Raw genomic sequence first — 10,387 nt, forward strand, 5'->3', positions numbered from 1 at the left:
AACAATCAGGTAGTTTTCTCAATTTTACCACTACCCTCTACTGGTTTCAACAAGTCACAACGAGCATACGCACCAAGTCATGCAATGAGTCAAGTGACGAGTTTCTGTTCTTCCTTCGTCACAGTATTATGCGTATATATATAATTACATGAGTATGTATATACGCCTCTTCTTTCTTCTCTCTTCTGTCCTCTCTTCTCCTCGTGTGCCTCCTCTTGCGATGCTGTAACTGAGACCACCTTTGTATTCCACTTCCAGTATCCGCAAACATGTGCAAATGATAACTATAATAGGTCAAAACGTGTACGCCTATATACGTGCGCGCCGATCAACTGTATGTGATGGCAAAAACGAGAAATGCGGTCAAAATAGAGTATAGAGAGGTCGCGATGCTCGTCAACGTGCGTGACAAATAATCTGAACAAGCCAAAAGACACTGGAGCGGTTCTTTTCCTGATCCGCGTCCCCCTTGAAAATTTGATAAGAAAAATGCTCAAACTCCAGAAAAGACAATTCCTCCCGCTAGACTTTTGCAACTTGAAACAAATAGGTAAGAGATGTATGTCGGTTGAGGTGTTGTATAGGGATCTTTGTCCATTTAGTATAAATATGCCTGTCTTCGTGACGAGTCACTCTTCGCTCGTATTCCTAGCTGTGGCTTCTGTAGGTGCACAGCAAACCAGGGATAAAGCATTCATCCATGCTTCTCTCGTGGTGCGCCGTTCTCGCCCTCCTTGTGTGGCTGAATGGCATTACCATTCGTTCTAGCTTTCGGTTTCAGCGAAGAAGAGCGCTTCTCGTCTTCCGGCTCCTCTGGGATTGTTGCAAACTTCTTCAGCACTTGTTTAAGGGCCGGCCGTCTGATAGGTTTGGCGAGAAACTCGTCCATGCCCGAGTCAATGCATTCTTTCACATTACTCTCTTCTGAAAAGGCTGTCAAAGCAACGATGGGGGATGTGTAGCCCATCTCACGGATAAGTCGAGTACTTTGCAGCCCATCAAGGTTGGGCATTTGGACGTCCATGAAAATCACATCAAAGGCCTGGTTCTTCTCCATTGTTGCTTTCACCAAATCGTAGGCCTCTTGGCCGTCCTTCGCAATAGTCACATCGTAAACATCCTCAAGTTTCAGCATGCGGCTGACAACTTCGATGTTGGTTGAGTTATCATCGGCAACCAGAACGCGTAACCTGCCTTGACCACCCTTACTGGCAATGGCACGATCAATTTCAGCCATCTTTTGTTCTGCACTCTTGATAGATGGAGGGTCAGCAGCAAAGTATGGTTGACTTAATCCGACCAATCGAGGTTGTGGGTTGAGGGCACCGGCTGACTTGGTTTCAGCTGCAGGTTTCGGGGTACCAGGAGCAACGCGCTGTGGCTCTATGTCGCTAGCATCTACGCTCGTTGGGCGGGATTTCACACTGCTCGATGCAGTGCTGGAAGTTCTGGATCTAACTATTAGTAACTTTGTAGCAATTTCGCTGGTGAACACTTACCGGTCCTTCACGTATTTTAGTGGGATCTGCATAGTGAAGGTTGTGCCGACACCCAGAGTGCTACGCAGGCTGATAGAACCACCCATGAGGCCTGCTAGCTGGTGACAGATACTCAATCCCAATCCAGTGCCACCAAATTTCTTGCTCAGACCCAGATCTCCTTGGACAAAAGGCTCAAAAACCTTTTGCTGCATATGCTCAGGTATGCCTGGGCCAGTATCCTGTACCTCAAACTCGAACACATACGACTTGGCGCCTGGTGGAGGAGGCGTAGGGGATCGCTCCCGGACCAGGACATGAGGAGTTGCCTTTGGGTCCATGGGGTTGATGGACAGGGCAGTTCCTGTACCCATGAACTTCGGGATCGAGTTTCGGTTTCCTGAGCCTCCCGAGTTTGCTGAGCTGGCGCTTCCACGTTGTCGAGGACGCCCAGTCCGTGAGTTGTTCCGCGAGTTCTTCGATATTGATGATGCACGGCTTTCATTCTCAGCAATGGCATCTGCTTCTCCGAGACACTTAATGCGGACTGAGACGCTGCCATTGTGAGGCGTGAACTTCAAACTGTTGCTCACCAAGTTTATGATGACCTGAAGTATTCGGTGTTGATCGCCCCATAGACACATGTCTTTTAATCTTCCAGTTCCATAGGGTCCAAGTGCTGGTAATCTTGTCTCCCCATTCGTTCTGTCTGGACTTGCGCTGATGTCGATATTGTCTGAGCTGATGAACTCTACCGAGAAATTGATCTTTCCTTCTCGAACCTGCTTGTCGAAAATGGTCAAAATTTGTGATCGGATATCGGCCAGTCGGAATTCCCTCAGTTCAAGGTTGAGCTGCTGGCCAATCTGGTTCTTGGAGAAACTCAACAAGTCCTCCAAGAGATGAAGCAGCAAGTCGCCCGATTTGTAGAGTGTCTTCAAGGATTGCTTAATCCTAACGATGTCGTTCTCTTCCATGCATACGGCACACATGCCAAGAATGCCGTTCAGGGGCGTCTTCAGTTCGTGGGAAATGTTGGCAATGAAAAGCGTCTTGCTCTCATTAGCCGCCTCCGCTGCCTTCTTGCTCTCCTCCAGCTCCCTTGTTCGCTCTGCCACCTTGACCTCAAGGGAAAGATATTGTTTTACTAATTCGTCACTCATATCGTTGAAGGTTCGCGTCAGCTCAGTCAGCTCATCCGTAACGAAGTGCTTCCGGTCATCGACTTTTGCAGGGATTTTGAACATTCGGCGAGCAACATCTCGATTTGAACTCGGCCCATTCGACTTTCCCTGCATTTTTCGAATAAATTTCGCTATTGGTCCTCGTTTTCTCGATCGTCGTGATATCCCTCCAGAACTGGGAATCTCCTCTCCGAACTCGGAATCCGAATCGATGAATGAGTCTTCGTATCCTGGGGGATTGACTGACTTTTCTGTGGCCGCTTTGAGTTTTCGAATAGGCAACACACTAAGGTGAGCACATGGAATGACCAGCAAGGCTATCAAGCCGACAGTACCGAACACGGTTCCAAGCAGGATGTTCCGCAAAGTGTTGATCGGCTTATAGGCTTCTGATCTGGCTTTCTCGACGATGACAGTCCAGTTTGCCAGAGGAGTTTGTGTTCGAGCAAATCCAACTGCGACACGGACGTTTTGTTCGTTGTGTGTGTTGAGGAGAGCGCTGGCGTTATTGACAGTATTATAATGTTTTGTGAACGAATCGAACGCTGCTGGGTAATACTTGACAGGAAATGCTCTGTTACCAGTCTCGCTGACAAACTGATGAACATCATGACGATCCTTCTGTCCTTCCGGATTCTTAGGAGGAAGGACAAATTTGACCATCACATTACCAAATTCATCACGGTTGGGAGTGTATGTCGCATTGCTGGCGGGCTGAGTTTTGTTAAAACGATTTGACCGATCAGTAGGGCCAATGAGTAAGACGGTACCCGTCTTTCCCAATCCTTCACGAGATTCCTGAACCGCGGTGAGTGACTCGGCAAGCGTAACCACAGTCATGTAGCCAAGGATGAAGGTATCGTTGTTGTCCCGAACAGGAATTGTTACGGAAAGGAGAGAAGCACTCTCATTGAGAACCAGTGGCCCCAGTAATAAGCCACCATCGCGGGCAATCCTAACATCTGGGAATGCCTCGGCTGCAAAAGCTGTTGTATTATTGCGTTGAGAACTTGGCCGCTCAAGATTGATATATGTAAGATTAGGGAAGAGAGCCGGTGGATAGCCCTCATCAGTATCGCCGAGTCGAATCTCGGAGCCAGTTGAACTGCCATAGGGCAGAATGATCTCTGGTGCAGAAAGGGAGGTCACGTTGAGTAAACCGCCATTAGAAGCGCCCGTCTCATTCCTCGAATATAGTCTTACTTGCAACAGACCAGAACTGGTGCTGACAGCAAGTGCGCTCTCTAGATCTTCGCGGGCATCTTCCCAGTTTCGGTCACCAGTATTATAGAAATTTGTGAATGCTGATTGAACGAGGATTCGAGAAGAAATGGTCATGGCAATGGTCTCAATGAGGCCGAGCTCTGCAGAGATCCGGGATGCCTTGAGGGAAGCCGTGAGCTGCAGACCCTCGCGCTCGATGTCGACTACAAAGCGATTGACATAGATCCATGTTGGAATAGAGACAATGGCGAGGGAGACGAGAACGGCAAGAAGAACGAGGGCTGCAAGCTGCTCACGAATGGCGATCCGCATGGTAGGCAGGCTAGAAGAAAGAATTAGAGGGTCGAGCGCGGCGACGCGGCATCGTCGGTTGCGTTGGGAGGGTTCAGAGCAAGGCGCAGACGAAGGAAGTCGTGCTGAAAAGCTGAATTGAAATTAGAGCCAGTTGAAGTTGAGGAGGCTCGCCCCCGGCGCCTTGATCTTGAAAAGTCGGCTCGACGTCAAGGTTCGAGATCGTACTCCGTCTTCGCTGGTGGTCGCTATGGCCGTCGCCTAGAATTACTCGAGATGCGTCGTGGAGGGACTTGGCGGTTGTGGATCGTTGATCGACAAACACGGCCAAGGGAGGCGAAAGCTGTAGTGAGACTGTGGTGTGCTGACTCGGCCTTCCCGGGGACTGGTAACGGTTTCGACAAAAAGATAAGGTCTGGAATAAGGTTGAAGTGTCCTCCTACAAACGTCGGCTCTATTTGCTAGGTGAGTACTCGATCTTTTGCTGGCTGAGACTGAAAGGAGGGTGAGTCGTGCGAGTGCGTGCGAAGTCGCAGCTGCAGCTGGCGGATACACAAAGACAGCCCAGGACTGGGGATGTAAGAGCTGGGGGAGATGGATTATGGATGGAGATTGGGGAGGAGAGTGGTGTTGGAAACGGTAGCGATCGGCGGAGTCTCTTGGGGGCATGCGTGGGTACTAAGCTGTCTGGGCCACTAGGCCATCCTGTAGGCTGAAGTGTCACAGTGGTAAAAGCTTGGCCCTTGGAGGAGCCGACGCGTGGAGGGGAGGCTCAATAAACGGCTGTTGTAAGAACGTACATGAATTCGTTGCCACGGCTTGAATTTTGAGGCAATATTCTTCGAGGACTGGTTGGACGAAGTTCAAATCCTTGGTGTGAATCAACATCGGAAACTCAAGAATGCGGAATTGCCCTCGAGCTCGAAAGAAACTGGAGCTGAATGAACAAGTCAAGTCAATAATGCGGGTTGTTACCGGACCGAGCGGTTTACGCGGGATACGCATGTTGACGTTGGCGCTATGAATGTTCCGGCTGGACCTGAAGTTAGGCACCTACCTTAATAAGACACTGTAGAAAAGGTAGACTACAGAGCAGTAAGCTACAGTAAGCTACGAGCTGTTCGCCCGTTTCGCGGATTGCTGGCTGGTCTGTTAATGTTAGTGGTCAAGCCACTCAGAAACCTAAACCACAAAGAGACTAATCTCCAGGATCCATATCATGCAATATCAAGGATGGGTATGTCCATCAAAAGCAGACGGTATTCTCTCTTTACTTGGGTGCAGACCCAGCATCAGCCATCAGGAATATTGGCAACCGACAACTCTTCCACATGCATTATTCCCCTTGGCGATAAGTGCTTATTGGACTATGGCAAACAAACTCCAAACTAGATTGAGTTCGGCTACGGGTGATGAACATCGGCATGTTAGTTAAAGGAAGTGATCGTCCGCAACCCGACCGATCGCGTACATTGATCAACAACGAGGAAGGCCCTTTAAAAGAAAACAATGAAATGCATGGACATGGCACATTGAGCCATTGGACGGGATGATTTTCCAACGAACCGGTGGAATTTGCTGGATGCGACGCGCGACACGGTGATTTCCGCTGACAGGGCCAGCTGAGAAATGGATTTATCGTTAATAAATAAGGTTTGCTTGACCAGCCCAAGTGTAGAGTCTACATAAAGTCAATCTTGCAGAGAAACATGAAGTACATACAGAGGATTTGAGGATGCCACATGGTGATACCACCGGCAGGCGAGATTGGTCGGTCAACATTGGATCTTATTAGGAACATGCATGTTCCGTCAAAGAATGTTGCTGTGGATTCTGTTTGAAACGTCCGATCCACTCATCTCCATGGCAAATTCACTGTCAGTGGCAAATGTCAACGGACGGCGAAGTCGACCGACGTACCTGGAACTGTTGCGAATAGCGCAAAGAGGAGCCGACGGCGTTGTTAGGCTCGTCTTTAGTCAGGGCACTTTTCCTAGGCTGGTCTTAGTGCCTCAGTCCCTTGGAACTATTTCACTTTTGAAGCATGAATTGGCCCATCTCAAGATTAAATAGATAAAAAGGAAGAAAAGTTGGTCACGGACATTACTCCTCTGATGGGCTCTCCGCTCCGTCGTTAATTTCCACGTCCCAGGAAGAAGCAGAATAAGAAGCGAGCAGACCCCGGATAAAAACGAAGAAGTAGTGGGGACCTCAGCCAAGCTTTCTTTATTCCTAGATCTGAGTTTCGAGGCTGGATCGGCAGCAGCTTTTGCTTGGGACGGACGATCCACTTTGAGAGGCACCTTTAAATGATATGATACGGTCCATAGGGTCCAGACTTTTTGCATAACCTATCAGAGGTCAAACCCGGCACCAGAATCTGTGGATAAATCCTCATGATAAGCACAAGGATCATAATTGTTAGACTGCTCCATGCTCTTGAAGTGCATCCATTCCATCATCAACAGATGGAATGGAATGGAATGCAACGACGTTAAAACCTACCAGCCAGCCAGCTAGCTTCGCACAGAGCCGTAGACAGTATGTCGACCGCCTCATTCCAGCAGAGAAGCCCCTCAAATAAGCCACCACTCACTGCCACTGAACCAACTGTCACTCTGCCGTAGCCTAGTTTCATCTTCAACAAAGTTGGCCTATTTGCTAATGTTGGTGTTTGATCAGAAGTGCTCCCTGCATAATCCCTGGTACCGTACCCAGGACCGTGGGTTTCGCGAACGCCATGTCCATGTTAGAGCATTTCCAGAGCTTCGTGCCCCATTGTTGCGGAGTCACCATCATGACACTGGGCATCAAATGTTTCAGCTGGCAGGGGAGATGAATTCACTAATGTAGAAAGCCTTGCTGAAGATATCAAATTTTCAGTCTATTAGCTAATATCCATCTCCTAATCAAATGTCAACGAGGTCATCGTCAGCTTCAGTATCGCTCCATAACCCACTGTCTCCGCTCATCAACCCCCATCTCCTCCAAAATAGCTGTCTCGGCCTTCTTGATATCAACGAATCTCTCAACAACTTCGGGACCAAGTAGTTCAGTCAACTCTTCATCTTCACCCAGCGCCGCAAGCGCCTCTTGAATGCTTCTAGGCAATCTTGCACTCATGTTGAGCTCTTCTCTCTCTAACGAAGACAGCACTGCAGGGTCCTTGGCGCAGTCTTTCCAGACCAGCTCTTCCTCGTCAGCAACGCCCTTTGTCCCCGCTAATAGGATCGCCGCAAGCGACAAGTAGGGGTTGGCAAGTCCGTCGATGCACTTGATCTCCCAGTGACTACCCTCGATCTTGCGTAGTGGCACTTCACGGTTCTGGGTCCCCCATGTTACCCAAGTCCCGCCGGCCCAGCAGCCGTCTACAACACGTTCATAACTGACCATGCTGCTGTATGTGAAGGCCGCAATGGCTCGGAGATGCTTCAGGACGCCTGCGTAGAAGGGTTCGTAAACTTGCTTATCCGATCCGATAGGTGATGAGATAGACATGTGCATGTGCGCTGCTGTTCCGCATGACATGGCATATGGCTTAGGATGAAGCGTCATGCGGTATCCCTTTGCTGTAGCGCAGCTGCTGATGACTTCTCTGGTGTAGAGGAGAGTGTCAACTGCCTCGAGCGCCGATGCCTTGGGCAGAACAAACTCGTACTGCCCATTGGCACTTTCGGGGTGCATCAACTCAATATACACACCAGCAGCATCGAGCTGTTCAACGGCATCTTCAAGAACCTCAATCACCGCTTCATGGTCCAGAGCCCGAGTGACCGACCACATATGTCCATCGCTATCAAGTGGTTCGAACTTGTTCTCGTAACCGCGGCGGAAAAGCACAAGCTCGATCTCGAATCCGAGCGTAAACTCGAGTCCCTGCTCGGCTGCCTGCTTGAGTGTCTTCTTTAGGAGGGTACGTGTACAGAAAGGCGCGGGTGTGCCGTCCTTTTCTTTGAAGTCACCCATGACACTGATATGCCCCTTACGAGGACCAATACGAAGGCTGCTCAGATCGGGATGCAATCTATACTCTCCTGTTGGTGTGATACTCGGCACTGGCGAATCTCTCTGGTCGATTCCAAGACCAGCCTTTGTCACGCCGAGTGTAAAGTCTTCGCCTTTTCGCAGCATGGACCAGACGCGGCGCATAGGAATTGCTCTCGCTCGGGACATTGCGATGAAGTCAGTCCATGTCACCCGCAAGAATCTCGGTTCTTCCTTATTCTTGAGGAATCTGGCCAGTGTCGCAACGTACGTTTGCTCAGAAGACTCAAGGCCTTGACTCGAGTCTGGTGGCAATGGCTTGAATTCTAATTTCAGATCATATAGCTTGTTGGCGTTGTTGAAGAGAATGTCTTGAACCAGCTGAGCTGCCTGTGTCCAGGACATATCTCCCTTGTGGACATAATCTGCTAGCACCGTCTGCAGCACCTCCCGGAGCTGATCCACGGCTATGATGTAAGTCTCCGGGAAGTAATGTCCGTCGGTGCTCCAGAGAATCTTTGATACTGGACAGAGTTCTAAGATTTGTCGGACTACACCTTCTTGTCCCTCGCGGCTGATGAAGGGGAATACTTCGCCAATGTCAGCGTAGACATTGCTGTAAACATTCGCCAAGTATCCCATTTCACGAGTGAAAGGGTAGCTGGCATGAAGGAGAACGATAGGCACATCTGGGTATGTTTTGATGAACTCCTGTAGATGTGCGGGTGACGACTTGGATAGTGTGATATCGTTGTCTCCAAGACCAGTGTGGAACTGGATAGGTTTCTTGTGCTCATCCTCACCGTTCTGGATCAAGCCCGCCAGGATGTGCAGGAAGTAATCGTTGAGTGGCTCATGGTCAAGTCTCTCGAATGGTTGAGCACCGTCTTCTTTCCTGGTGTCAAAAATGAGCTGGAACTGTTGCATGATAATCTCAAGGTCGGTGACTTGAGTGACGACGAGACCTGTTCGATAGCAGATAACAGATTTGAAGCCAACAATTTCCGGGTCATCGAGAGCATCATAGATGGCGTTCATGAAATTCTCGACAGATCCTGAGAATGCCTCTGAAGGGTGTGAAAATTGACCACAGGCCTTCTCGATACAGCTCGCTGCAACCTCTTCGATTCGAAGGATGCGCCTGTTGGGGCTTCTCGTATAGGCATTGAGCGTGTGGTAAGGCTCAACATCAGCCGGATCGCCCAGAAGATCATCGACCAAGATGTTTTCGATGCCTGACATGCACGTCTTTATCCACTCATCATAGTTTCCCTTCTGCTTTCTGGCGACAGCGGCCTCAACAGCTTCCCAAGTTGTGTCGGTGCCTAGGCGGTTGGCAAGAACCTTTACAGCACGAAGATGTGCCAAACTTGTCTTTGAGTCTTCAATGGCATCTCCATTGGCCTCGGTAGCGATGCATAGGAGAGGATGTTTTCTTATAGCACTCAGCTTTAGAAGAGGGTGGGCATGATGATCAATAATAGGTGTTGTGTGAATGACACGCCGAAGAGCTTCTTCTGTATCGATTTTTAGGGCCGCCATCTCACTGTCGTTTCTTAGAGAGGGATCTCTGGTACTTGGCGTAGCTTCCAGTCTCTGGCTGAGCACAGAAGAGTCTTTATAAATTGCTCAGTTGAGCGTACTTGGTGTCGTTACAGATAAGGCTATTATCTGACAAGTCGGCGATATGGCGTGATGACCGTTTTTATACCTCGTCTCTTTACGAGATACACAACTCTCGAAGCTCGGAAGTGGGAGCCTCAGAGTAATTGAGGTTGAACAGAGCCAAGTCAAGGTCGGATGGTATTTGGCGAAATCTGCCACGGTTGACACACGACAGAGTTGCATAACATAACATAACATAATTGGGTATTGTTGCATATACCCTTGCATTCCCTTGTCTTGTCTTCCTCTGATCTGCTGATTCTTTGACGGGGCATTTGATCTAAGCCAAGCCCAATCAATTTTGACTTTTCACTATGTAACTCTTGATGGGCCTTGACATAGCAAAAGAAAAGCGAGAGAATCCGAGACTTGCAGATATTCGAGCTCTTCTTACTGGTCCATCTTGCATATGGTGAGATCAGGGTATGCTGGCAAAGATCAATTCCGGCGCTTATATTGAGCAAGATATTGTTATAACACGAAGACCTGGATTTGTCTCACTTATGACTCCCTGAACCCTTCAGAACTGTCTTTTTCTTTTTTTTTTTTTTTTTTTTAAAA

The 10,387-nt window shown here is 49.0% G+C and overlaps 2 protein-coding genes across 3 annotated transcripts; both read right to left on the minus strand.

Moving 5' to 3' along the window:
* Positions 1 to 70: 70 nt before the first annotated feature.
* On the minus strand, positions 71 to 5,102 carry FOIG_07154 (osomolarity two-component system, sensor histidine kinase SLN1). 2 transcript variants are annotated; one of them, XM_031206562.1, is made up of 3 exons: positions 4,978 to 5,102; positions 1,500 to 4,629; positions 81 to 1,448 (listed from the first exon to the last, which is right to left on the minus strand). In XM_031206562.1, the coding sequence occupies exons 2-3, from the start codon at positions 4,196 to 4,198 to the stop codon at positions 695 to 697; spliced, it is 3,453 nt and encodes a 1,150-aa protein (XP_031063681.1). In that variant the 5' UTR covers positions 4,199 to 4,629; positions 4,978 to 5,102; the 3' UTR covers positions 81 to 694. The 2 variants fall into 2 exon arrangements, with proteins under 2 accessions (XP_031063680.1, XP_031063681.1); XM_031206561.1 differs by having other exon boundaries at positions 71 to 1,448; positions 1,500 to 5,098.
* Positions 5,103 to 6,640: 1,538 nt separating this feature from the next.
* On the minus strand, positions 6,641 to 10,043 carry FOIG_07155 (uncharacterized protein). The gene has a single exon (XM_031206563.1). The coding sequence runs from the start codon at positions 9,701 to 9,703 to the stop codon at positions 7,115 to 7,117; it is 2,589 nt and encodes an 862-aa protein (XP_031063682.1). The 5' UTR covers positions 9,704 to 10,043; the 3' UTR covers positions 6,641 to 7,114.
* Between the last annotated feature and the right edge of the window lie 344 nt (positions 10,044 to 10,387).

This window comes from Fusarium odoratissimum, assembly GCF_000260195.1.
Source record: "Fusarium odoratissimum NRRL 54006 unplaced genomic scaffold supercont1.10, whole genome shotgun sequence".
Taxonomy (NCBI): Eukaryota; Fungi; Ascomycota; class Sordariomycetes; order Hypocreales; family Nectriaceae; genus Fusarium; species Fusarium odoratissimum.

What these genes read in the sequence shown, in the direction of transcription:
- FOIG_07154 (XM_031206561.1), bottom strand. Translation starts at nt 4,198, where the DNA reads ATGCGGATCGCCATTCGTGAGCAGCTTGCAGCCCTCGTTCTTCTTGCC. An exon ending in CTAAAATACGTGAAGGACCG is followed by an intron (nt 1,449 to 1,499) that starts GTAAGTGTTCAC and finishes AGTTAGATCCAG; the next exon opens with AACTTCCAGCACTGCATCGA.
- FOIG_07155 (XM_031206563.1), bottom strand. Translation starts at nt 9,703, where the DNA reads ATGGCGGCCCTAAAAATCGATACAGAAGAAGCTCTTCGGCGTGTCATT.